This window comes from Xylona heveae (assembly GCF_001619985.1).
Source record: "Xylona heveae TC161 unplaced genomic scaffold L228scaffold_12, whole genome shotgun sequence".
NCBI classification, from domain to species: Eukaryota; Fungi; Ascomycota; class Xylonomycetes; order Xylonales; family Xylonaceae; genus Xylona; species Xylona heveae.
This window is the reverse complement of record NW_017264204.1, coordinates 676,778-703,108: the sequence shown is the minus strand read 5'-3', so window position 1 is coordinate 703,108 and position 26,331 is coordinate 676,778. Positions and strand designations below refer to the sequence as shown.

The 26,331-nt window shown below is 49.7% G+C and overlaps 6 protein-coding genes across 6 annotated transcripts; 4 read left to right on the top strand and 2 right to left on the bottom strand.

Moving 5' to 3' along the window:
- Positions 1 to 447: 447 nt before the first annotated feature.
- On the top strand, positions 448 to 4,132 carry L228DRAFT_271098 (DUF1765-domain-containing protein; the record flags this gene model as incomplete). The annotated part of the gene is made up of 3 exons (XM_018335483.1): positions 448 to 1,541; positions 1,606 to 3,174; positions 3,226 to 4,132. The coding sequence occupies 3 exons, from the start codon at positions 448 to 450 to the stop codon at positions 4,130 to 4,132; spliced, it is 3,570 nt and encodes a 1,189-aa protein (XP_018185333.1).
- Positions 4,133 to 4,869: 737 nt separating this feature from the next.
- On the top strand, positions 4,870 to 6,657 carry L228DRAFT_233938 (tRNA-dihydrouridine synthase; the record flags this gene model as incomplete). Its single annotated transcript, XM_018330652.1, has 7 exons — positions 4,870 to 5,016; positions 5,161 to 5,229; positions 5,499 to 5,565; positions 5,648 to 5,693; positions 5,747 to 6,020; positions 6,119 to 6,330; positions 6,392 to 6,657. Exons 1-7 carry the CDS (start codon positions 4,940 to 4,942, stop codon positions 6,655 to 6,657), a joined length of 1,011 nt encoding a protein of 336 aa, XP_018185332.1. The 5' UTR covers positions 4,870 to 4,939.
- Positions 6,658 to 6,863: 206 nt separating this feature from the next.
- L228DRAFT_233935 (sure-like protein) lies at positions 6,864 to 10,066 on the top strand. Its single transcript, XM_018330651.1, has 4 exons — positions 6,864 to 6,899; positions 6,973 to 7,847; positions 7,941 to 8,000; positions 8,206 to 10,066. The coding sequence occupies exons 1-4, from the start codon at positions 6,888 to 6,890 to the stop codon at positions 9,884 to 9,886; spliced, it is 2,628 nt and encodes an 875-aa protein (XP_018185331.1). The 5' UTR covers positions 6,864 to 6,887; the 3' UTR covers positions 9,887 to 10,066.
- Positions 9,977 to 12,601, bottom strand: L228DRAFT_250862 (hypothetical protein). The gene is made up of 4 exons (XM_018333422.1): positions 12,574 to 12,601; positions 11,930 to 12,114; positions 11,290 to 11,817; positions 9,977 to 11,165 (listed from the first exon to the last, which is right to left on the bottom strand). The coding sequence occupies exons 1-4, from the start codon at positions 12,583 to 12,585 to the stop codon at positions 10,196 to 10,198; spliced, it is 1,695 nt and encodes a 564-aa protein (XP_018185330.1). The 5' UTR covers positions 12,586 to 12,601; the 3' UTR covers positions 9,977 to 10,195.
- Positions 12,602 to 12,954: 353 nt separating this feature from the next.
- On the bottom strand, positions 12,955 to 16,823 carry L228DRAFT_263627 (hypothetical protein). Its single transcript, XM_018334508.1, has 7 exons — positions 16,699 to 16,823; positions 16,543 to 16,647; positions 16,200 to 16,486; positions 15,927 to 16,139; positions 15,775 to 15,873; positions 13,550 to 15,725; positions 12,955 to 13,473 (listed from the first exon to the last, which is right to left on the bottom strand). The coding sequence occupies exons 1-7, from the start codon at positions 16,742 to 16,744 to the stop codon at positions 13,304 to 13,306; spliced, it is 3,096 nt and encodes a 1,031-aa protein (XP_018185329.1). The 5' UTR covers positions 16,745 to 16,823; the 3' UTR covers positions 12,955 to 13,303.
- Positions 16,824 to 18,346: 1,523 nt separating this feature from the next.
- On the top strand, positions 18,347 to 25,973 carry L228DRAFT_40486 (putative Ccr4-Not transcription complex subunit). Its single transcript, XM_018336566.1, has 5 exons — positions 18,347 to 19,206; positions 19,305 to 19,629; positions 19,706 to 24,735; positions 24,812 to 25,711; positions 25,794 to 25,973. The coding sequence occupies exons 1-5, from the start codon at positions 18,472 to 18,474 to the stop codon at positions 25,854 to 25,856; spliced, it is 7,053 nt and encodes a 2,350-aa protein (XP_018185328.1). The 5' UTR covers positions 18,347 to 18,471; the 3' UTR covers positions 25,857 to 25,973.
- Positions 25,974 to 26,331: the final 358 nt, after the last annotated feature.

The window sequence follows — 26,331 nt, the reverse complement described above, 5'->3', positions numbered from 1 at the left end:
TCCTTGCACCCCTACTCTTACCATCTCCACTAACCTCCACCGCCACCACTTCTTCATCTACATCCCCTTTCCCTCGTGGTCTCTGTCAGTCGCTCCCGGTTTCTTTGGCTCCTCGGATTCGTACGACCGCCTTTTGCACGACCGTTTCGTTCGCTTCCCTCTCTACTTCTAGCCTGCGTGGTCACACCTCTCGTGCTATCGACCAGAGTAGGACTTCGTTCTGGGGAACAGTTCCGGCGGCAGACGATAGAACGTTTCACCCAGCCCTCCCCTCCCCGTTGAAACAGAGAAAAAAGAGTATTTTGCTATAGTTCGTCCTCCGATCGAACGACAATTGCTACAGCCCTCCCAGATCTCTCTTTTCTTTCGATGTGCCCTAGCTGCACCACAACCCCAACACGAATATTGTGAGCCGTGGCATGGAAGCTGAGCAGGTCTCGCCTCCCAATGTCTTCTGGCGCCGCGGTCCTGGATGGATCCGTAAACTCTCTGCAACAAAATCTCCAGCAAGAGATTCCTCAGTCGACTGGCTTCGACTTTGACTTTACGGGCAGCAAGGCTCTACAGGAAACCTACACGGAGCAGATTCCGCGATCAGCGAGTTACACTTATCTTCCGCTGCCTCCAGACAGAAAATCGGATGAGTTGACCCAGTTCACCATCAAACGCACCTTTTCTGAGAATCAACTTGCCTCTCCCGTCGAAGAGAAGGAGATAGCATGGCCTGAGGTTCCCCCACCGGCCGCCGTGGACGGCATTTCTCTTCCGCATCGGCGGAAGTCCAGCCGGGCGTACGCCAGGCCGAAACTCACCCTCTCTAAATTCTCTCTCTCGTCGGAACGTACAAAGGGTGATTCGTCACCCAGTGAACGGAATAAAGAACGGAATAATACCTCGCAGCGGCGAACAAACGGCCAGCGTGAGGCCAGGCCCCGTCCATTGTCAACGACCCTTTCCAGCTTGTCGCGGAAAACATGGAGTGCTCCATCCTCAAGATCGACCTCACCAACCAACAGAAAGGCCGACGTGCTTGTTAAGCCAGATGGTGTAGTCAAAGAGGAGCAAGAGAAAAAGGAGCAGGTGAAATCCGTCGAACAAGTGGACAAGGCTGAGGAAAAGCCAGTCTTGGAACGGCCGACTGCTGCATTCAGTCGACGGAGATCGCTGTTGCCGCGTCGTCTCTCCCGGATGGACCTCAACAAAGATCTCTCACTTGACGCCGTGGAGGATGGTAAACAGACACCCCCAGTCAGAAGTCGGGATCCCAGTCCAACCAAGAAGAAAAGCAAGCGACCCTTGAGTGGTCTCTTTAAGCTCTCGACAGAGCCCGCGGACTTGCCCTCCGTGCCGTCACTGCCCAAATCTTTTTCCACGGACAGGCTGACGTCGTCCAATCGCTCACAAGCATCTACGGAACGAATCCCTCCGCTTTCTCTTCAGTCTTCTTCAGAGCAGCTTCATCAACACCGCAGCTCGGGCACACCTCGAAAAAAGGACGAATTATGGAGCGCTTTTCGCGCTTTGGATGGAGACTTCAACAAGTAAGAGGCGCCAGTGATTTATCTATTTACGCTGTACTTCAAATCGCTCATCGTTTACAAACAGGTTCCAATCGAAATCTACTGCGCTGAAGGCCAACGTTGTCCGGTCTTCATTACTTCCATTTTTGCGAAATTACGTCGATCATCCCTCCATCAAGTTTCTTCGACCAGAGGACTTGGATCGTCGAATTATCATTCTTAACAAATGGTGGATTGGGCTGCTTGAACTTCTCAATGGCAGAAATAACCAGACCATCTCTGGCACTGATAGGCCAGTTATTTTAGACGCGATTGCAGGGATTATGGGACGGCCTGAATGGCGCCCACCTGCATCACCCCTTTCTGCTCTTGCCGACAGGTCGGTCAAGAGCACAAAGTCACCGTCCTCCACGTCACTTTCATCATCCGGATCAGATTTTCTCGCTGAATCAGTCTATCACAATGTTCGCAATACTTTTGTTCAGAATCTGTTGGCGCAAATGGCCTTTGTTGTGGAGAAGATGTCGTTGAGACATGCTCCTGCAAGTTTGGTAACCTTTTGCGGCAAGGCAACAGCATTTGCCTTCTTTTTCTGCCCTGGCGTGGCGGATGTCCTCGTTCGTCTGTGGAACATCCCGTCTTCATCCATGTTTCGACTTTTGGAAGAATATGGACTTCCTAAAAGCTCAAATTTGAGCGAGTCCTCTCAGCCCATCGTGCAAGGATTCCCACCCTGCCTCCATTCCCTCGGCTTCGTTTCTGTTGCTTCTATGGCAAAGTATCTCCGAATGCGGCCGTTGCTTCCGCTAGGCGCCTCCGACGTCCCGTGGTACGGCCCATGGGTCTCCCGTTGGTCTGGAAGGGAGAGTGACCTTCTCTTTGTCTTTGTTAAGCAATTTCACGTCTTACTCGTTGATTATTTACCTCCCAACACGGATCGTTCTGAGCGCATCTGCGCTCCGGGCGTCATTCTTGTTCACTCACAGTTGTTGAGCACTCTTGATTCAACTTTTCACCGAGATGCGAACTCGCTTCTGGCAGGAAACACTGCAGGTGCCTTACCCACCACCTTCGACGATTTTCTGAATGGTGCAGATGCTTCAGCAGCTGTCTTACCCCTACCTCCAGCTAATGCCATTCGGCCAATGGCTGAGAATCGTTTGATCATGCTCCTCAGGGATTTCCTAGCCGATAAGCCAACGGATTCAATCCCCGCCCGGGAAGTCTTTTCGGAGGGTTTCTTTGATTTGCTTGCAGCAGCAGCTCGAAAAACCTCGTTATATAATCACAGTGCTTGCTTCCTCCTTTGCGACTTTCTCGAGGAAGCGATTGCCATTCTCACGAGGTACCAGCAATTCACCAACGATTTGCGACCGTTGATCAATTGGCCTTTCTGGTTTGAGGTGTGTCAGAAAATGATGCAAAGCCATAACAGCATGACCGAGATTCGCGTTATCGCCTTTATTTACAGCAGTTGGAATATTGTGACCAGGGATGAAAGCCGGAAGCGAGATCTGTGTCTAGGGTGGTTGCTGAGCGAAGACTTTTTCGAGAAGTATTTCAATCACTGGTGCCCGATGGTACGAGCGTACTATATGCGGCTCCTATGTTGGCGCTTAGCTCGATACGACGGGGATGCAACCACGTTAGATTAGTGAGTATATATAACCTGGCTTTTTTAACGGCGTGCTAATCTTTGTCTCAGTGACATATTTGAAACACTGTCGATGAGGCTAAGAGCTATGTGGTCTTACTACCTTCATCTCAAGAGCACTGCGGAGAAATTGAATCTCATGCCACCGTCTACTGCTCCCTGCAGCCCTGCGCCAGGCCGACGTCTCGTGATTATCCGAAATGACACCCAGATGAATCCTACGCGTGCCTTCTTCACCTTTGATGGGATCATTCCAGCCTCGTCATCTTACCAGGCCTCGACATTTCCACTGCCACCGTCGCCTGCATCATCGACGTCTTCAACCTCGACTCAATCGGCTGGAAGCAACGGCGTCGTAAGCAAGCCGAGTGCTGAGCAACAGGGGACTCCGGGGAAGAAGAAGTGGAGCTTTTTCAAAAGTATATTTCCGAGCAGTACTTCATCCAATGACACTTCTAAAACCAAAATGTCCAATGGCTCTGCCAACCGTCTTGCGAAGCCTAACGAGGCTGCTTCTGGCCAGACTGCGACATCGCAACAGAATGATCAGCCTTCAACACCAGAGAAGCCGAGTACTGTTGTTAATAAGGCGCCTAACAGCACCATTTCAGTTCGACCACCACCATACCGCAACTACTCTTTCAAGTTCTCGCTGGACTGGATCGATATGTATCAGTATAGCAGCAAGGATCGACGTCTTTATCCTCCGCGCCTTCCTATGCCGGCACAGATGTTTCTACAGTCCAAGCGCGCAGAGCCTTTTGAGACGGACCCTCGCCAACCTGAGGGCCAATCAATTGGCCACAGCCGATATGCTGGGCGTGCCCTGGCTGAGTGGGCCATGATCGTGATTGAATGCCAAAACTTCTTCGAGCGTCGCAAGGGTGAAGGTGTTCCAGGAAATAGATACATCGAGACGCCCACGCTAGGAGTCGACAATTTCCGGAAACTTGGCTAGTCAATTTCAAACTCTCTTTATTTTTTCCTTCATGCTTGGATCAGCTTTTCTTTCCCGAGGACGGTCGAAACATCATCGTATCTTTTTGTTCACGTTTTTATATTTTCTGACAAAAATCATTAGAAGGTAGGGATGCGGTGTTTTGTATAAAGGTTGTAATCTTAAATTTCCGCTCTCACCGGCCGGACTCAGCTATATATTCCACTTGCATGGCTCCTTTCTTGCATTCGGTTGGGCGTTTTATTCACCCTGCTTCTTCCTCTTGAATTTTTTTTTGTCTTCGCCGTTCTGTCTATTCGAGCTCATCTATACATTCCTTTTGGACGTGGCCTTATTGCACATACATAGCGAGAGCTAGCGGGCGAGGTTGTCTGATTACTACTCTTCGTGGAAATTTAGTTCACTTTATTCTGCTACCAATGGATCACAGGCTGGAGGCTATATAGTAATTAGCATTCATATGACGTATCTTGTCTATAACATGGCAAAATGGTGTAATTTACCTGTCCTCGTTCGAGTCAAAAGTATGAGTTGTCGCTGAAGTGAGTTTTCGCCACGAGCGAGTACGGTGCAACGGTGATTCTAGTCACCCTGCGATGCGGTAAATATCCGAAATTGCCATTAACCGACCAATTCATGAGGCGAAAGTGTGCGTAGCGAGTTCCCATAACCCGAACTATTGTATTCACGAGATTTTCCAAGCAAACTCCGACTTCGACAACCAATGCTGTCTGTCTGCGACTTTTCCAATCTCAAGAGCTATTATGTTGTTCTCATGCTAGAAGCATTTTACTCAGCACGACTATAATGGACAAATCAAATTTCTACCATGATCTTAGCGATGAAAGCGCCGTTGGCGACCCCGGTCTCGGGCCTCGAATGCAGTATGTTATCACTTGTTCGCACTGATACTGTCATACTTCGTTTGATTTCATATGCTTCGTATTGTCATATGTTTGATAATTTTTTGTCTTTGCCTTTTGAAAGGTTGTAATATGTTTTTGAAAGAGGTGGCTAATGGCTTCAAGTCCGCTGAAAGTATTTGATCTAGCGAAATCAGAAAATAGGCCAGTGCATATTTCTGCTCCTATGGTTAGGTATGTTTTTTATCCTTGAAAGAGCACTCCTACATTGAGCCTGCCTTTCTACTTCTTTTTGGCAAAAGTGTTTTCTTAGAAGCCAGGGGGAAACGTATGGCTTTGGGTAAGAGAAAAGCTGCTAAAGCATAAGAGGGCAAAGAACCAAATAACCATGAATTAAAGAAGGAAAACAAAAAGGAAAAATAAAGAAAGGTGGGGGAAGGAAGGGGAAAGAAGGAAAATGAAAGAAAACGAAAACAGATTGAGCTCACATATCCGTGATACAGGTACAGCAAGCTTCCTTTCCGCGCATTGGTACGGGACTACGGAGTAGATATTTGTTATACGCCAATGGTAAGTACGCATTTATCAATTTCTTGGGTCTAGATACCTTATACTATAATAGATAATCGAAACAGATTGCTAACAATAATAGATTTTAGCAAAAGAATTTAACCGGAGCATCTTTGCAAGAGACAGCGGTATGTTCATTTGATCAAACAATACCAGAAGATTTACTGAGTATGACGCTCAGATTTCACCACAAACGAGGGGGATAGACCTCTAGTCGTCCAGTTTGGAGCCAGCTCGCCGTTGGAGTTGGCTAGAGCAGCGGAGTTTGTCAAGCCCTATTGTGATGGCATTGATCTGAACTGCGGTTGTCCCCAGAGTTGGGCATGCCAAGAGGGTATTGGCTCCCAGCTCATGCACGAGAAAGAAAACGTCTACGAGATGGTTAAAGCGGTCAAAGAAAGATGTGGCAGGGACTTTTGTGTCAGTGTAAAGATCCGTGTCCATGCGGACTTGAGGTATGCTTATTATCTTGACCTAATTTTACGAAAGCCGGCGTCTATTTCATGGACAAAGTTGGATAGAGGAAGAGTATAGGAAGCTGACAATGGCGCAGAGAGACAGTTGACTTTGTCAAAACGGTTCAAGAGGCTGGTGTGGATTACTTTGGATGTCACGGCCGTCGGCGGTCACAAAAAAGCAGTGAGCCGGTCAACCTCGATGCCATCAAGCTGGTCAAGGAGAACACGAGAGTACCAGTGGTTGCAAATGGAGACGCCTTTAGTATGGCAGATGTGAGCAGAATAGCAGAAAAGACAGGTGTAGATGGTATGTTACATGACACGCTGTCTGACTGATTACAATAGAGTTGCAGGCTAATAAGTTTTAGGCGTCATGTCTGCTCGAGGGTTACTTGCGAATCCAGCACTCTTCGCTGGCTATGATGTTACGCCTTGGAGCGCAGTGGAGCGATTCATGAATTATGCTGTTCGATATCCCATTCCGTTTAAGCTTGTTTTGCATCATTTGTCTGAAATGACTGTTAAATTGATCGGAAAGAAAGAGAAGCAGGAAATGTTGGCGGCGGAAGATATGCTGAGCTTAATAGACTGGCTAGATGATAGATCTGAAATGAAAAGAGACTTGTCCGCCTAACGACCAATTGAAGGCGAACACAAAGCGCCTGAGATTCTATATTTCTCTGCCTCAGGACATGCCATTTCGACATGGGTAACGCAATGGCGTGCTAAGTAAGGAGATAACCTCAAAAGTTTATCGATAACTACGGCTCGCCGTACGGCTAAATGCTGCAATTCCTATAAAACCCAGAAGCCCGAGCTTGCCCCGCGCAATTGGCACGTAGCTGATATACAACAAGCGCAACCATGCATATTCTGGTAGGAATTGCCTAAATACAACTTATTTACTCTCTTTGACGGTTATTCTAACAATGGTGCTTCATTCTTGCAGGTCGTCAACGACGACGGCCCTCCGTCGAATCAGTCCTCGCCTTATGTCCACTCCCTCGTGAGTCTGCTCCAAGCAGCGGGGCATACTGTCTCTGTAGTGCTGCCACACAAGCAAAGGTCATGGATTGGAAAGGCACACATGGTTGGCGCGAATGTGAAGCCGACGTATTTCCGGCCAGGAACACTACACAAGGATGATGGAACCACTCACTCTCGGCCACTGCCTCCCGGCGCCGAGGGCGAGGAATGGGTTTTGGTGGACAGCACACCTGCCAGCTGTGTCCAAATCGGTCTCTATCATTTTTTCCAAGACCGCGGCCCCGTTGACCTAGTTGTCTCGGGCCCCAACTATGGCAGAAATTCCACTGCTGTTTTCGGTCTTTCTTCAGGAACCATTGGAGGTGCGATGGAAGCCGCCGTGTGCAGGAAGAAGGCAATCGCATTGTCATATGCATTCTTCTCTCGCAATCACGACCCTGTTATTATCGCTGGTGCTTCGCGTCTGTCGGTCAGGTTGATTGAATACCTCTACAACAACTGGGATCCAAACACTGATGTTTACTCTGTCAACGTCCCGTTGCTCGAGAATGTAGAGAAGAGTAAAATCCTCTATACGCCGGTCTTGCAGAATTACTGGTCTGCAGGACGAAGCTCGTTTCAAGAAGTCGAGGTGGAAGATGAAGACGACAATGCAGAAGAGCACGAAGAGCATATTCGGCAGGAAGAAGCGGTGTCTGGTGGGGCAAGCGCCCAGAAGCATACCAGACATAAACACAAGCATTTCAAATGGGCGCCAAATTTCTCAGATGTTTATCAGAGCGTGGAAGAGAGTGCGCCTGGAAATGATGGCTGGGCTGTCCAGAGAGGATATACAAGGTATGTCATGGAATTTATATTCGATTCCCATTTGCAGCATTCGAAATTAGCATCACCATAGGGAGGGAAAATGGCTAATAACTTGGGCTGCAGCGTCACTCCACTAAAGGCCAATTTTATGCATGCGGGCCAGACGACGGGAGAGATTACATTGTAAGTCGATATGCGAGAAAGCAAGCATTTGTCATGCCGGAGCGGAGAAGGTTTTATATACCATCTACAGCATTTTTAGCCATTATATTGTTATTACTTATGAATTGATGATATAAGAATATAACACATTTCACCCTACGCTCTCTTATCTCTATGCGTATGAGCCATATAATAGCCCGATCATTCTGACTATTTGCAATTCCAGGCCCACAGAAGCATCACTTCCTCTACGAAATCTCCAGTCGTCGACACCAACATCCATTTCAGCCAACAGCCATCCTTTCTCGACGAAGCAGATTCCTCACTTTTACGCACACATTGAGTACGAAGACGCCTACGTACAGCCGCTTATCCTGGCCGCTATAAAACGAAACCTTGACCCATCGACATACACCCTCGTGAACTCCTTCTCCGACATCCCGAACCCAGAGTCGGACCGGATCCTGCAAATAGCCGCGTACGAATCTCTCGCGTTCGAGCACCTCTTCAGCCACCCAAAGACCATTCTCGCAAACTCGTACGTCATCCGAAAAGCTCTCATCCGAAAACACTTCCTCTCCAGCACCATCACGACGTGGACTACCAAGCACCCGGACTCTGTTCTCAAGCAGCATACCAAACCCGCTGTCCACTTTGAAGTCGATTATGCCGAATTCCTCGACGACGCGCTCGTCGATGCGTTTGATCTGCACGAATCATGGGCTCGCAATGCGCAAATAGACGACCCCCGCCAACGCGAGTGGTGGATCCTCAAGCCCGGCATGAGCGATCGCGGCCAGGGTATCCGTCTGTTTAGCACCGAAGAGGAATTAACGTCTATTTTTGAACAATGGGAAGAGGAACAGCCTGATTCTGACGACGACGAGGAGGCGGAGGATGAGTCCGATAACCGGTCAGATAAACAACATGATGGTGATGATGACGACGACGACGCCGCAGGCCCAATCATCACCTCCCAGCTCAGACACTTCATTGCCCAGCCATACATCCACCCTCCTCTCCTCCTGTCCTTTCCCGACCAGCCCCCCGAGCATCAAGCCAGTAAATTCCATATCCGGGTGTACGTCCTCGCCGTCGGCGCGCTCAAAGTCTACGTGTACAATCACCCCCTCGCGCTGTTCGCCGCCACGCCGTATCAAGCTCCTGGGGCCGACTCTGGCCACGACGACGACCACGACCCAAACGCCAATCTCGGCGCCCATCTGACAAATACGTGTTTCCAATCCAGCCCCACCGAGTCCTCGGTGCGGCGCTTCTGGGACTTGCCTGATACTGTCGTATCTGACCGTCCTCTGGATAGCGCTTCTTCGGGACCACTATACACTTCAGCCTCAACTTCGGCCTCAACTTCAACTTCAACTTCAATTTCAGCGGAACGGGAACGGGAACGGGAACGGGACATCGAACCGGAATCAACACGAGGACGTGTAGCAGATTCAGTATCTAACAAACCGGGCTGGAAATCCCACGTCTTCGACAGCATCTGCCGAGTGACAGGGGACCTGTTCCTCGCGTCTGCGCGCTCGATGCCGACGCACTTCCAGCCCCTGCCCAACGCGTTCGAGCTCTACGGGCTCGATTTCCTCGTCGATGCAGACGCCAATGCGTACCTGCTTGAAGTCAATGCCTTTCCGGACTTTGCGCAGACGGGCGAGGACTTGAAAGGTGTCGTCCAGGGTCTGTGGGATGCGGTGGTGCAGCAGGTTGTGCGGCCGTTTTTTGATAAACCGGATCGGAAGGAGGAAGAGGAGAAGGAGGAAGAGGAGAAGGAGGAAGAGGAGAAGGAGGAAGAGGAGAAGGAGGAAGAGGAGCCTGCAAGGAAGAAGCAGAGTAGAGAAAAGGATGCGCTGACAATGGTGCTGGATGTTGATCTCGGTAGGGGATAGAGAGAGAGAGAGAGAGAGAGAGAGAGAGGAAATAAGGGGATGGGGTAGTAGACGGGTAGCAGATGAGTAATAGGTGTACTGGAGAGCTTGATGGCCTGGTTAGAAGATGATGATATGATAAAAAAATGGTGGTTTAAAATCTACGAATGATAATAGTTAAAAATTAAAAAGAGAAAATTTCTCTTGTGGATTCAATTTAAAACAAAACATCTCTCACTTTTTGCGAGAAGAGAAGCACGTAAAACAGCACGCGATATTAGCTAGATGTCTTTCAAATATCTCTTAAAGGCTTTGGCTGATGGCAGTTCATCATTCCGGTTGTCTTCCCCCATCCTGGCCTCCTTCTTCTTCTTGCTCTCTGAACGTCATTCCTAATGAACCACTACTCCCTCCTCCTCCACCTCCTCTTGATCGTCGGCGCTGTAACCCTTCATGTCGCGCTTCTCGCGGACTACTGCCACTACCGCCGGCATCCCCTCCTCCTCCTCCTCCTCCTCCTCCTCCACCGCCTGTACTAGAAAAGGGAGCTCCGCCGTCCCGTCTCCCTGTCGACATACTTTCATCTATACTTGTTCCGAGACCCGAATCTGTTCTGCCACCGACACTTTCTCGGTCTCGGGCGAATCCTTGCCGGCCAGTGCTTGGAGTTCTCCTGAGTGGTTCGATACCAGTCGTTCGCTCAATTTCTTCCCCTTCGTCATCACTGTGTTTCTCTTGCTTGAACCTGCGCTCGGAGCTCTGGGGTTCACGCTTGAATAGATTGAATAGTCCGCCACCGCCACCGCCAATACTTTCGTCACCTGGCCTGGCTGATCTTCCTGGACCTGTAGTTTCACCGGCACCCGTACTTGCTTCAGCGGCAGGACGAGCAGATGAGGAAACGTACTTTAACGGTGGCTGACGGCTTGAGAAGCTCGGAAAGACGCGCGACGTATCGGAAAGCGAGAACTCAGAAGACTCGCCTTCTAGCCCTTCTTCGTCGTCGTCATCATCATCTTCGCGTTTGATTCTTGTCGGCGGCGACCCGAGCCGGGTACGGAAGCGGGGGTCGTGTTCTTCTGCTGCTCCTTCGCGCTTGAAGATGCGGTATTCTTCCGCTTCGTCCTCGTCTTCTGGGTCTCGCTTGATTGTCGCGTCAGTTCCTGTAGCAGGAGTTGTAGGCGCCGAGAAAAATGTCGATAGTATGAACCATGCAATCGAGGTGGACATGAGCTCGACCACCCAGAAGCTGGACGTGAATACGAAAAATGACAGAATGCGGTAATTGTACATGATATACCTGTTAGACGTCTAAGTATGTGTTTTTGGCAATTGGCTTTGTAGAGTTGTTTGCTCGAAAAGGTCAAAAAAAAAAAATGGGGTGAGGATGATGATGGGGACAGAAATCAAGGGGTCGAACTTACCGCAGGCCTCGAAATCTCGCGGTGAATTTAACTTTGGCGCTATACACCTGCATTCGAGATTCGCTCTGCAATTCTAATCTCAGACTACCAGGAACATTTTTCCACCCACGAGCAAACTGCACGCCTTCCATCATTGGTACCTCGATGACTTCGGCTTCTTTGTGCCATCCTAGCAGGTACCATGGCATATCTACTACCCTTTTGGCCGTATCCACCAATGGAGATGAATAGGTGAGGATGGCAGAGCGGCGAGCACGCGTGAGAACATTGTCTGAGACGAGGGCATTCGTTTCAGACGAGAGTCGTTTTGCAGCCTCGGCGGCGACGCTGATCGGGTTCTTCGACGATGAAGACGGAGTAGGCGATGGAGTTGAAGATATGCGTGAGAGAAGGGAGAGGTCTAGCATGAAGTTGCCAGCATCCAAGTTGGATGGGGTGCGTGGCAGATGCAGAGATACCGTGACATCATAAGGTTGCTCACTGATGAGCTGTGACGAGAGAGCCGCAACGCCGTATGGATTGCCATTGCTGGTTCATTGTTACTGAACGTTAGATGGGGCGCAGACAAAAAATTTTTCGGAGAGTGAACCAGCTCTAAAAGGTTTGAGATGTTGGAGAAGGGTGAAAAGAAGGCCCTTACCCAAATTGCAAATGCACCGTCCTCTCTAACCCGATTTGCGGAATAAAATTGTAATAAAAGAGCAAATACGCAGTGATAGCAAAGCCCAACAGAATGAAGCTTGCAGCAATAAGTAAAAAGGTGCTAATATATGCACGTCTTGCCGATTTGGACGTGGCCACTCGTAGAGGTGCCAAAGTTGTATCCTGTGGAAGATGAATCAGCGCGGGTGCTCAATTAGGAATTTTTCCGCCCCAGTCTATGGGAACATATTGTTCAAGGTAATGTAGCGTCGGATATATTCTTAGAGCAAAAGGGATTCAATAGAAGAGAGACAAGTGGTAAGTATGGCTCTGCATATTTGAGTCTCGACAACGGCACATCTGAACCCAAGCAAGGTGACAATGTAGCAGCAAAACAAAGGTTATTAATAACGTCATAACAACTTGAGTAGGCAAGAGGATACTCCTCAAATAAATGGCAACCAAAACCAGAAATTCATATTCAATCGGTAAGTAAACAAAAAAAAAAAATATCAGCAGTAAGGATTAGTACAAGAATAAACGCGAAAAGGTTGAATCGATGAACATGAGCAAATTGTTCAATAGCCAGGTATCGACTGGGAAATTAACGACAGGGAGGCAAAACAATGGGAGTTTAATTACCTTGATTCGCATTACTAAAGATTTTTCATCGCCATTATAGCCATCGGCTTCGTCGCTATCATAATAGCTTCGAGACATGATGGACTAACGTTTTGAATTGCATCCAGGACAGCGACGTGGATGGCAGCCTGGCCAGAGGGTTAGCAGAACGTAATGCGCATGTTTACAGCGAGAGCCAGATAATGTTGAGCGATGGCGGGTATACTTGTCCTGTTTAGCTCTACGCGCTTAGCTCTAACCTTATACTCAGGCGAGCGGGTGTGCGCGCGATTCTTGAATGTAGGGACCACGTCGTTGCGAGAAATTGCAAAGCGTCTGATTCTCAATGAGCAAATGGTACAGGTCTCATCTAAAGCAGAAATAATTGGCATAATTTGGATTGGCCTTAAATAATTACATTTTCTCAGGATGGAAGCGATTTCACAGCGACTGATTGAGCTAGATTCGTCTGTAAAAACAGAAACCCTGCAAAGGAGAGACAAATGCAAATCGAACAGGAATGGGAGTATCTGACAAAAGAAAAATCATATCCGTAACCCCTGGACCCTTTACCATCACACGGATATCATTGCAGTCAAAGGAAGGGAATGTCATGAAAGCAAAAGGAGAAAAGAAAAGGAGCACAAATCATCAAGGAGCGTGCCCTTGTATCAACGCGAAAACCCGCATCATCCTCCCCAAGCGTCCACGCTCAACCAAGGATAACAGATTATTAACACAAGCCAATCATTTAGCAATTCTGCAAATAATTACTAGGCACCAGCCCGGCTCTTCCGTGCTTGCCAACCACTTCCGCTTCAAACCACCCATCGTCTTGAAGAGCCAAAACGGCCAAAACGTCTCCCTTGGCAAAACTAAGCTCTTCAGGTATGGCTGCTTGATACATGTATAGAGCTCGTGCTGTGATGGTGTCTCATTAGTATACAAACGACATCTAGAAGTAGGAAATACAGCATTGGTTCAAAGACCAACTCACCAAAGTAGAGAATCTGTCTTCCGTCCCGCGTAAACTGTCGACTCTCTGCGATGCTCCTGCTCCGTGATCGATTGTCTGTCACGGCCGTACTGTAATTAGGCTCCGCTGAAGAACCGCCATAAAGAGTCATTGGACGAGTTGCGCCGCTTTGCGGAGTTCGTGCACGGTGAATATCTCCATACTGCCCTCCATCCGGCGTAGGCGCAAGCTGAAGCTGCATCCCCTGAGAGCTACCACTACTATTCGGTCTTTCATATGCTTTGAACTGGGGCTGTGGAGAGACTGCACGAGGCACATCGGCCGTATAGCTTCGGTTATGGTAGCCGTATGCCGACTCTGGTGCCCGTTTTATCGGGCTCGAAGACATGGCTCTAGGTCTATTACTCGCTGCTGCATAGGGATTGGGGGACGTGGAGCGGAACGTCGATCGCTGCTCGCCGGTCAAATAAGGTCGTGGGCTTACACTTCGCGGTGGTGCTGGACTTGCTGCTCGGGAAGCTGGTCTTGGAGGAGCCGGGCTTGCAGCTCTTGGGACGCGTGAGGGGCCAGGGCTTGCAGCACGGAGAGTTTCTTCCGCTTGTTGGCTACCACGAGTACCCGGGCGTGAGGGCGGTCTTCGCTCGTATGGGTTTGAACCTTCTGTAGGCGCCTTGAACATGTTTTGGGTTTGGCCTACGTACTTCCGAGTCGTACGTTGCATTTGTGAAGACGTAAAAGCAGGCTTAGGTGGATCAAGCATCTTTACTGGTCGCTCATAAGATGGCGGTGGTGTGCCCCTCTTAGCAGCCGCAGACGCAGAGGCTGCCGCCATGGGTGAGGGACCTGATGCAGCGCCAGGAGTGGCAGGAGGAATCGGCGTTGCCAGGCCATGATAGCGATCAGCAGATATGCGGCTTGCTGCTTCCTTTTTGACGCCCTTCAGTTCCGCAAGGGCTTGTGCGATTGGGTCCAGCTCCTCTTGGCTGGGCTCTGAACCTTCCTGAGCAAGCTTTTTACGTTTATCAGGAGACGCAACGTCAAAAACATTGTTTCCCACGTTCAGCTGAAAATTGGCTCGCGGATCTACTGGTTCAGGGCTGCCGCTGCGGCGATCCCCACCAAGTAACATGTTTGGTGAACTTGCGCCAAAACCTGGACGCCGTGCCAGGCTACCATTATTACTATCTCCACGCTGCCGGCTCGGCGCAGAGCCCCACGTATTACGGTTTGTTGGAGAGGAAACCACTGGTGCCTCCGACTGCTCGAGACTAGATTGGTCATGTTTGCTTCGCCGTCGAAAGGGGCTGCGCGACTGAAAGAAACTGCCTCGTTTCTTCTGATCCTGTCCATCATCTCCAGGCGAGGTCTGTAAAGGAGGCAGAGCCTGGGGTGAAGGCGCTATGATTGTCGAGGATGATGGACGACTATAGTGCTCTGCCGACGGCTCCCTGATAGGACCTTTTTTAATTGGCATGGGCTCTTGGCTAGACATTGATGTTGGGTTAGAGTACTCGCTGAACGAATCGCGGCTAGATGGTCTAGCAGGGCTGGCTGCAGAGCTTCGCTCGGAAGGTGGACCAGCTCGACAGTACATGGTCATCCCATCAGGCGGGTACTCATTATGTGGCACGGTGGCAAGAGCTTCGTGCTTCGCCAGATCTGCTGGAGCAGGGATTGCGCGACGGTAGTCCAGCTGCATGGGCCTTGTAGGCATCTGATTGGGGTGCGTTGCCGCCATTGGTTGTTCGCGTGTATTTGCATTGACTGGGCGGGGCTGGTCATAATCAGTATAGTTGGGGATTGATCTCTGATAATCCACAGCCGTAGGTCTAGTCGAAGCACCCTGAGCAGGCGCAGGAACCGGTGCTGGAGCAGGTTGACGTTGCTCCGGTTCTTCCAGATTTTTGGCTTCCTGGTCCGCGTTTTCATGTATTCCGTGAGCGTCGTGGTGAGACTCATACGTAGATGGCTGCGGAGAGGATGTTCGGAAAGCAGGATTAATGGTTCGTTGAAATTGAGCTACGGTATAGTCGTCCTCGGATGCCTCGGATGCACTGTCGTTGATGTCTCCTCTGCAGAAATTGATGTACTTTGGCGGATCTGGAATCTCCTGTCCAGTACCTTTTTCCCTTATAAAATTGTTTATATCCTTTTCAACCTCGCAACCTTCGAGCGAAAGCCGAATTTTCTCACACGACTGGCGACTAATTAGATGATATGCTGAGAACTAAGAGCAGCTTACTTACGGCATCATCGCTGACACAGACCGTGGAAGCAATGTTTGCAAAACTCCAAAGGCTGCTCTTCATAAAATCCAGTCTCTCTTCTTCGAGGTCTTGAAATTTCTGTGGGCCAAGGTCAGCGCAAGTTTTGGCAAGTAAATTCAAGTACAGCTTACGTCACATGCCGCTTTCCACTCACGGTTCCATCTGCCGGTCGTCTCTTCGAGGATTTTGACAGCCGATTCGTATTCTTTACTTGACGTCGCTAATTGAATCTGGGTCTTCTCTAACTTGGCCTTGTTTTTGCGCTCCTCGTGGCCCATAACCATATGGCCCTGCGCCAGATATCCTTTAATTTTGAGGCAATCCTGTTCGTAACGATCCCTCGTCTAAATAGGAATCGGTATATTAGTATCATTGCCCTGAAGATACAGAAAGGCATCGTCTACCTTGGTGACAGTATTTGTCTGTTGTATTTTGACTCTCAACAACTTTTCAATGCAGGATTGGACAATCTTCCGTCTCTCTTTCAGTCCTCCGGCAAAAGCCGACAAAGGCTCTTCAAGTTCGCTCTTCATCTGCGCAGCAATATTCTGATGGCTTTTGGCGATCGACTCAAGTTCGCTTCTGGTGACGTCCAGAGACATTTTTAATGTTCCCGCTTCGCTCGAGCCGAGAGGTTTGTGAGAGAGTGATAGCAACTTGCGAGCATACTCGTCTTCGATCGCTGCACGAGCTATTATTGAAAGAAAAGTCAGCATACTCTAGCAGAGCTTCCTGACAGAGACATACCACTGTAAAATGCCTTGATTTCGTCGCAGGTGACTTTGGCATTATGCATTCGCTCGATAAGCGGCTGCACTCCGGCGTCATCTTTACCCCAAAAATTATTGGCAACTGGGCAATTGTCAGTTCATCTGAGTGAATACTCTTGGATATCTAGCTTACAAGAGAGAGAAACGGAAGGTGTTTCGGAGACCACGGTACCGGGCATCTTGCCTGGTCGCGTGGTCAATAATTCCAGTCAGGATAGTCAATTCAAAGGACTGATGTGGGTTATAATCAGATGAATTAGGAGCCCGCCAAAAATTTCCCAAGGAAACGATCAAAGTTAGAGTTAGATGATAGAAGTTATTCAAAAGAGGATTGCTCCAATTTGTTTCAATAAATCTGAAAGTTGGTCGCGAAACCGGGTTGAGCTGGTTCTCACCCCGCGCTGAGGCGAACGAATGTTTACTCTGCCGCCTGGGGAGTCCGTTGCCGAGCAACCATCTTGCTCACATCCACCACGGCGCGACGAAGCAGCTAGTTGGTCCGCAACACCTCTGCTACTTGGCGCCGGCCAACTCATCCTTTGCACTATTGTATCCAGCCTCTCATAGCTATAATTTGCTTGATTGAATGCACTTGACTGCAGAAAAGATTCCGCGTTGTTCCTTCTCGTTGAAAAAGAGAGTGCGGAGGTACCTTGATAATCGAGGCCTGGCGGCACGCACGAGCTTCGCACAGCATTTGAAGAAGAACCCCGGCAAAGGATACCCAATAAATTGTAGAAAAGACCGACGCAAGATGAATAAGAAATTTCATAGTCATGTACGGAGTATACGAGAGCAACAAAGGTCCCAACCACCAATAAACTCCTTCCACGCTGGATAGGTGAACCTGCAGCATGGATATTGTACATGTAGTAGTGATTTATTTGCTCCTTCGGATTTTATTTGGGGAAAAGAACGATAATGAAGACAGAAAAAAGGCGCAGCTTTCAAATAAGCCCCGAGTCATTGAAACGATCATGGACCATTCGATCAAGTTTCTGTGTCCATGATCGACGTGATGAATATCGTTGACTTGAGGCTGGTGGCCACTGAGCATTTCAAGTGTTCCGATCCCTTATGCCCACATCAGTACAAGGGCAGAAGTAGGTAGGTAAATTGCGCTAGCCCACTCTGCTTTCGATGTTGAGGTTGGCCGCTACTTTTGAGAAACACGATTGGCGTCTATCATTCTGAGTTAGGAGAAGTACCGATAAGTACCTAATCTCATTTTGCACATCCCCGTATACAGGTACCTAAGATACCGTGCCTAGGTACCTTTACCTTTGTTAGATTAGACATGGCAGGCAATTGACACTTCAAATTATGAAATGATCCCGATTGAATGGCTCTTGAAGGAAGAAATGTGGATATACCTAGAATCAAACTGATATGGGTCGAAGGTGACTGGAGGACGCCAGATTACGCCAGGACGCAATTTTAGGGCGAAGGATCGCAAGCGAATCCTAGGCCGAGAGCCTCTTTCGGTTGGGTGCTGTAACTTACACGGTAGGCAAGCAGCAATCGTGTGTGCTGCGAAGAGAGAGAGAGAGAGAGCAGAGACGATAGACGAGAGACGTCCATCATCACCAACTCGACCTCTTCCTACGACAGTATCCTCAATCTACCTCCACCACCTCCCATTCCTCCCTCTGTAACGCTCTCCTCCCCCGCATCCTATCATCCAAACCTCTCTTTTCACGCCGTGGGGACTTTGCAGGAGGATTGATCATTTGTTCACTTCGCTTGAAGCTAGAACAAGTCTCTAATTCTGTTTCTCAAGTTCACCTACGTACGGGAAAAAAAAGCACACTCGCAAGAAAGAACATCCCATCAAGCCAACCTTATAGAACAGAGAAAAAGACACTTGATGCCCCGTGGGCCCGATTCTAATGGTTGTGCTTCCTAGATGACCTTTCCTCCCTCCCATCAATTTTCGCAGGAATCCACCGTCACAGGCAAGGAAATCCCTTCGGGCACAAGATCATCAGCGCCCAATCGGCCACCCTCGGTGCCTGCCGCAGATCACACTGCTACAAACCGCCGGATTCTCGCTCCTATCTCTACGTCGATTGCTCCTTCGATTCCCTCGCTCTCGTCGCCTTCCCGCCGGGGTACCTCACAAAGCAGCCCGTCAAGAAAGGCCACTTCCTCACCGTTTGCTTCAACGTATTCGGCGGCCCTTAATCCGTCGGTGCGACGCCCAGGCAGCCGTCACAACTCGGGCGCTTCGTCGACCGCCTCTCCCTTCTCTCCGTTTCAATCTGGATCACAGCAGCTTCATTCGACTCAGCTGCTGTCATCCCCAAGGTCGCGAACCATTCCGTCCTCCTCGAACCCTCATCTGGCGTCCTCCGCCGCGGCATCGACCACCGCATCTCAAGGAGGAGGAGGTGGCAGCAGTGGCGGCGGAGGAGCGTCTCGAAACGCCGCATACCCCCAAATTCTTTCTCAGTCGAATATCAGCTCCCCCACTCACCAGTCTCTCAATAACGTCGCGACCACGGCGCCCTCACCGAGCACGAACAGCCAAGCAGGACAGCTCTCTAAGATTGTCATCGCTCAGGTTTTCCTTCTTTTGAGCACTATCAAGGAAGACAAAGACAAAACCAAGTGGGAGTCGCAGGCGGACCAGATACGCAAGGTACGTCCAAAACAGTAACCCGCCCATCAACCTTTCTCCTGCAAATGACTTTGCTTCGAGGCCACTTACTGCCCTAACTCTCTAACCCTTTGCCTCAGCTTATCGAGTCCAACGGAATGGAGGTGTTTTCAAAGTATTTCCGCCGCCTCGTTGTAGGCAATTCGCCGCAGATTTTTCCTGGGATTAATCGACCTGTCGAAAATGCCGGAAATTATCCCCTTCTGGTGAATGAGATGCAGAAGGCAGGTCAAGATTTTGATCAGGCACAGAAAATCGCGGAGACAATTGATACTTCGGAAGGCGACATCTTCCGGGACTTTGACTTGTCTACATTCCTGGAACATTTTAAGCTTGACCCAGTGGCCAAATTCGTCCTCGCATTAGCTTTCAAGACCGTATCAAGGGCTGATCTTCGAGCCAAAGGTTTGTATTACCCAGAGAAGAATCGAAAACAAGAAAAATCCGATTGAAGTACGCATTAACACTAACTGGCCGGCAGCGGACGCTATCCTCTCGAACACTTTCCAGCCGTTTCTCCACGCTCTCGTGCAGTCGGCTTCGGAGCGGGACGATCGGATCCCTCAATCATTTCTGGCATCCATCATCGAACGCCTTGCGCAATATCCTCCCCGTAATTTGAATGATGAGGGCAAGATGCAACTTGACTACGCGATAAGCCTTCGGTACTCTACACAGGGCTCCACTATCCCTTCTGAAGTGTGCTCTGCTTTGCTGCTGGTAGATATACTCGGACCGGCTTATACGCTTCCTCGCCTCGTGCAGCGCATTGGTCCAAAGATGACAAGCAGTGCGGAAAGTTGCCGGGAAGCCTTATCATCTGCAGAGTCAGTTGATTTTGGTGCTGCGCAAGTAGCGACGGCATTACTAGTCATGATTATAAGCCAAAGTCGCGGACAATACAATCCTGCAACGTTTATTGCCGTCGTTCGAGAGCACTGGGACGGGCATGAACCTGACTGGCAGGAGTTCTTCCGCGAATTCGACCGCCAGGGCTTCCGAGTTGATAAAGATCAGTTCCTTGCCCTCTACAAGGCCCTGTTACCACTGGCGAAAGCCTATCCGGCATGCGATATTCAGTCCCTCTGGGGTGGGAGGTGGCAATTTCCGGCCACTCAGCTTGCCTTTGTCACTGCTTTTGCCTCCCAACCTCGCGATGCCCTTGACTTGTTAGCAATTCCACGATTGAGACGGAGTTTTACGGCTGACATTGCCGATGACGCCCCGGACGATGTGAAGGAATATGCACAGCGAGCTATCAATCATCCTCTCAATTCGCTCGACGCCATCACTGCCCTTTTCGATCTTGCATTCCAGTCCAATGAGTCTTTGATGATGCCTGAAAGCCAACGAGCTTTCCATGAGGTAGTCCAACATGACATGGACATTTTCTTATGCTCCGCTTTTGGCGTGCCCAGGCCCTGGACCGACACGCAGCAGAGCGTGCTCTTGCGGCTGTTCTATCCATTCCTGCTAAAGCAGCATCCCAATTACAGCTTCGTTCTTCATGCTCTCTGGAAGCAGGACAAGCAGTGGGTGGCAACTCGGCTTGTTGAAACACATTCTCAGGACCCTATGCAGCTGCCTCTGCTGTTCGAACACGCGGAGCGACATGGCTGGCTGGACGAGCTACTCATGATTTTCAACGGCTTTGGTGTTGATCTTGCAGCTTTGGCACATCGCCGCGGTGCTCTGGACCTTGAGCAATGGGCGCAGGGTAATGCTCAGAGAGGCCCCCAGGAATTCATCTTCGCCTTGTCTCGATTCCTGACCATCAAGGCGGAGGATGAGTTGCGTCTGGTGCGAAAGGAGCAGCCAAGTCAAAGGACAATTAGCCTCGCGGTCAAAACCGTAAATGCTATGCTTGACATTCTAGAGGAGCATCTTGGAGACCGCCGCGAAGAATTGACTGTGATTCAAAGATTATGTATTCAGGCCTACCCGCGCCTTGTCAATTACGGGGAAGGCTTTGATGACATTATCGATGCGAGCGGCGAGGAAAGTAATGCCATATCCGAGGGCACCGATGCAAAGATGCAAGAACACTACAAACGGATGTACAGCGGAGAATTTGACGTGCGTGAAGTGGTTGAGCTCCTGCAAAAGTACAAGACGTCTCGGGATCCTGCTGAACAAGACCTCTTTGCATGTATGATTCACGGCCTGTTCGACGAGTATAGCTGCTACCATGAATATCCTTTGGAAGCTCTAGCCACCACAGCTGTATTGTTCGGTGGAATCATTAATTTCCATTTGATTGATGGCATTCCTCTGCGAGTGGGTCTGGGAATGGTGTTCGAAGCTGTGCGAGATTATGCGCCAGAGAGTTCCATGTACAAATTCGGTCTGCAGGCTTTGATTCACTTTTCAAATCGGTTGCACGAGTGGCCAGGCTTGTGTAGCCGCCTGCTCCAGGTGCCAGCACTTCAGACAACGGAAATTTACAGCAAGGCCGAGGAGGTTTTGAGGGACCGGGCAGGTCGCTCTAGTGATGACAGTAAGCCGGATGGGTTGCATGCCGAGGGATCGAGCCTGCCAAATGGCAGCGTTGACGAAATGTTCTTACAAAACTCGCATTCTCCGAGGCTCAACTTTCATTCGATTCATGTCGATCCTCCCCTTAGGCCAGAAATTTATCACGAGCCGGAGGAAGACGTGCAAGACAAGGTTCTCTTTGTTTTGAACAATGTCTCTGAAAGAAATCTGTCTGAGAAACTTGCTGACCTTCGGGATGCTCTACAAGACGAACACCACCAGTGGTTTGCTGGCTATCTAGTGGAGGAGCGGGCGAAGCTCCAACCCAATTTCCAGCAGCTTTACCTCGACATGCTCACGGCCTTTAACAGCAAGATTCTCTGGGCAGAGGTTCTCCGCGAGACGTATGCTAGCGTAGTGCGCATGCTGAATGCCGATTCTACGATGAATTCGTCAACTGAACGTTCTCACTTGAAGAATTTGGGGGCCTGGCTCGGGTCTTTGACAATTGCCAGGGACAAACCTATCAAATACAAAAACATCTCTTTCAAGGATCTGTTGATCGAAGGGTACGACACGCAAAGACTCCTCGTGGTGATTCCTTTCGCCGGCAAAGTTTTGATCCAAGCCAAGAAGTCAAAGGTTTTTAAGCCTCCCAATCCATGGCTTATGGAAATTATTCGCCTACTCTTGGAGCTCTACCACTTCGCTGAATTGAAGCTCAATTTGAAGTTCGAGATTGAGGTGCTCTGCAAGGATTTGGATCTAGACTACAAGGCCGTTGAACCATCCACCAGTATTCGAGATCGGCCTCAGATCGAAGAGGAGGTGTCTGGACAATCAATTCCCGATGGATTGGAGGGTTTTGATGAATTGTCACTCAGCGCTCTGAACCGCCCTCGCCCTCAAAATGGTCGGTTCTCCCCTGGTGCGATTCTTCCTTCCTTGCCCGACCTTAGTACTCTGCTTGTCTACCCACCGTCCTCGAGTACTATGATCAGCCCTGCTCGTCTGAGACAAATTGTGTCAACCGCTGTCCAGCGCGCTATTATTGAGATCATCTCACCCGTTGTTGAGCGCTCAGTCACGATTGCAACCATTTCGACTGCTCAGTTGATCCGTAAAGATTTTGCGACCGAACCTGATGAAGAAAAGGTTCGACAGGCTGCACTGACAATGGCAAAAGCATTGGCTGGAAGCCTAGCTCTTGTCACCTGCAAGGAACCTCTCCGGATGAGCATGACAAATTATATTCGACTTATGCAGTCAGAGCTACCTGATCAGCCTTTAGCAGAAGGTGCGATCCTTATGTGCGTTAACGACAATCTTGATCTCGCTTGCAGCACAGTTGAAAAGGCTGCCGAACAGCGAGCAATGCCCGAAATTGAGGCGCACATCAATGATCTCTTGGTTTCTCGTCGGGAACACAGGGCCGCCCACCCGAATGAGCCATTCATTGACCCGGTCATCAATCGCTGGGCTTTCTTTATGCCGGATCCCTACAAGCAGTCGACCGACGGTCTTAATAAAGAGCAGCTGGCAATTTACGAGGATTTTGCACGTCAGTCCCGTGGACCCAGCACTCACCTGAATGTCGCTTCGCAGGATGCCTCACGTCAAGTATCCGATGTTCTCCAGGAGCAATTCCCCTCTGTTCCTCATCTTCCTACACCTGCAGAGCCTCCCGTGGTTCCACATCAAGCCGCTCAACAAAAGCAGCTTTTGCAGACAGCTCCTCTGGCCATCCCATCTTCCCAGCCTCAGTTAAATGGTTTTATGGATCTTCCAACTCTTCGTGACAGAGTCCAGGATTTGCTCTTGGATTTGCAGCGAGCTATGAAAGGGGCTCAAGAGCAGCGGTTCGCAGAGCTCAGTCCGGACAGCCCCGTGCGAGACATCTCGGACCAGACGCTTCGCCTAGTCGTCACGTCTGCTCAACGGGAAGAAATCTCTCTTACTGCTGCCCAAAAAATCTGCGTTGCTCTCTACACGCAATCTGAAAAGCCATTAGAGATTGAAGTGCTGGTACAGTTGCTGAACAAGCTTTGTCAACTCTCGCCGGCTACAGCAAGGGAGGTCATCCTGTGGCTCGCCAACATTGACGATGAGCGAGTGCTAAACGTTCCCGTAACGGTTTCTTTGCTCGACATTGGTTTAATCGAGGTGCACCGCGTTGATCTCATCATCACAAGATCTATTCAGGCACGAAAGATTGCAGGCCTTCAATTCCTTTCTGATCTTCTCACTGAAGTTCTCTTCAGCGACAAGCCGACTGCACTGCGCGCCGACTTTGCAGGCAGCCTTGAGGCCATGGCTAATTGGCTCGCCGAAGACAAGGATCTCACAATTGCTTCGCAGCTGCTGCAACGTCTACGGGAGGCTGGCATTCCTGAAACGATTGCTGGCCCAGAAGAACAAAAGGCACGTGCAAAGCGTGACCAAATGGAGTACATATTTATGGAGTGGGTCGGTGTCTGCAATCACCCAAGCTCAACCGAGAAGCTGCTGGCAGCATTCATAGCGCAGCTACATGAGAAGAAGGTGATGCACGATCGCGAGGCCTCTGCTGTTTTCTTCCGTGTCTGTATCGACGCATCCGTCGAGGCTTTTGAACGGGAGGAGCGCAATCCAGCGGGTAGCCTCAACGACGCCTTTCTTTGCGTGGATGCTTTGGCCAAACTCGTCGTCCTACTCGTGAAGTATCAAGGGGAATCAGACGGAGTTGTCAAGTCCAGCAAAGCTCAATATCTGGATTCGATTCTTTCGCTCATTGTGCTCGTTCTCTGCCATCACCACACTATGCGTGGCGAACTCTTCAACCAGCGTGTTTTCTTCCGTCTCTTCTCAAGCATCCTATGCGAATATCATACCAATGCTCGACAAAGCCCTGAGCAAGACAAGGAAGTTATGCTGGTGTTCGCCGATAAATGGCTGGCCCTGCAACCGCTGTATTTCCCTGCTTTTGCTTTTGGGTGGCTGACGTTGATCTCGCACCGAATCTTCATGCCTGGTTTGCTGAAGATGGCCGATGAAGCAGTATGTTATATTTTCCCTGAGAATCTAAATGTGTTTTGTTCCTTCAGGATAGCTGACTTTTTGTTCTTATTTCTAGGGCTGGGAGATTTTTGCGCAAATCATGGTGACCATGCTCAAATATGTGGGAGAGCTGCTGAAACCATTAGAGATTTCCCCCGTTGCCAAGGATATCTACCGTGGTGTCCTCCGTATTTTGCTCGTTTTGCATCACGACTTTCCGGAGTTTTTGGCTGACAACCACTATCGCCTCTGCAATGTCGTGCCTGCTCATTCCCCTCAGCTGCGCAACTTGATCTTGAGCGCATACCCGTCTTCTTTCCCTGAGCTCCCAGACCCGTTTACGGCGGGACTGAAGGTGGACCGGCTCGAAGAGATTCGCAAATCTCCTGTCGTCGCTGGTGACGTGGAAGAGCCGCTTCAAAGCGCAAGAATCAAGGATGTCATCGACCAGATTTTCCAGAACAACGTGATTGAAAAGGAGCAAATTTCGGCAATCTTGGAGGCCATTTCCACCCCGTCGAGCGACGCGAGTGGTGTCGCGTTTGAGCCAATCCAAGCCGACATTGTTCTCCTCAACTCGATTGTTCTCTACACGGGTATGAATGCAATTGCCAATGCCGGTCAGAAGGGCGGACCTACGTTCAGTAGCAACTCTGCCCATTCGGCGCTACTAGAACAACTGTGCAAGCAACTCCGGCCCGAAGCGCGCTACTACCTTTTGAGTGCCATCGCCAACCAACTTCGGTATCCCAATAGCCACACGCATTACTTTAGTTATGCGCTCCTCCACCTCTTCGGCACGGACCAAACGGACCAATCGCAGTCGGACGTGCGACAGCAGGTGACGAGGGTATTGCTGGAGCGTCTGATTGTGCATCGACCTCACCCGTGGGGTCTTATCATTACCTTGTTGGAACTATTGAAGAACCCAAGCTACATGTTTTGGGATTTGCCGTTTGTCAAGGCAGCGCCTGAGGTAAGCATGTTGCTTCGTCTCTAGGTGGATCTCGGAAGACATGGCTGATGGAGGGAATTTTTTTTTTTCTTGGCTGGTGCAGATTGAACGTCTCTTTGGTGCCCTCTTCCAACATATCAACCAAAGCCCCCGGGCGTTGGCTTAACGGAACAATCATCCGGCAACCCTGGCGGCCGCCATGGGTCCATCGCAACTACATGATCTGCGCAAATGGGCCGAGTTTACTGCAGCATTCTGCTTCACTTGTAAAAACAAGCACGAGGACTCTTAGTCTTTCCTACGTTTCGAACCACGTCGCCACAAAAGCCTCTACTACCTTGTCACGTGTCTTATATCTCTTTTACAACCGTCATCATCATTGGGCGACTCACCAGTGGCATGTTTGCAGGAGAGCTTGTACGGTTTCAACATTATCTGATCGGGTTTAAGCATTGTCTATTTCATTTTGATCATCTTCCGTTCATTTTTTACCTTGCCATTTCGTCTTGCATTTCTTATTTTTACTTGACTTCTCTCTCTACCTCTTTAATATGGCGTCTTACTTGTTCTGCGTGGGTCGTGCAGCGAGGCTAGACGTTTGATCGGGGAGCATGGGATTTTTATGGTGTACCATATAGGCT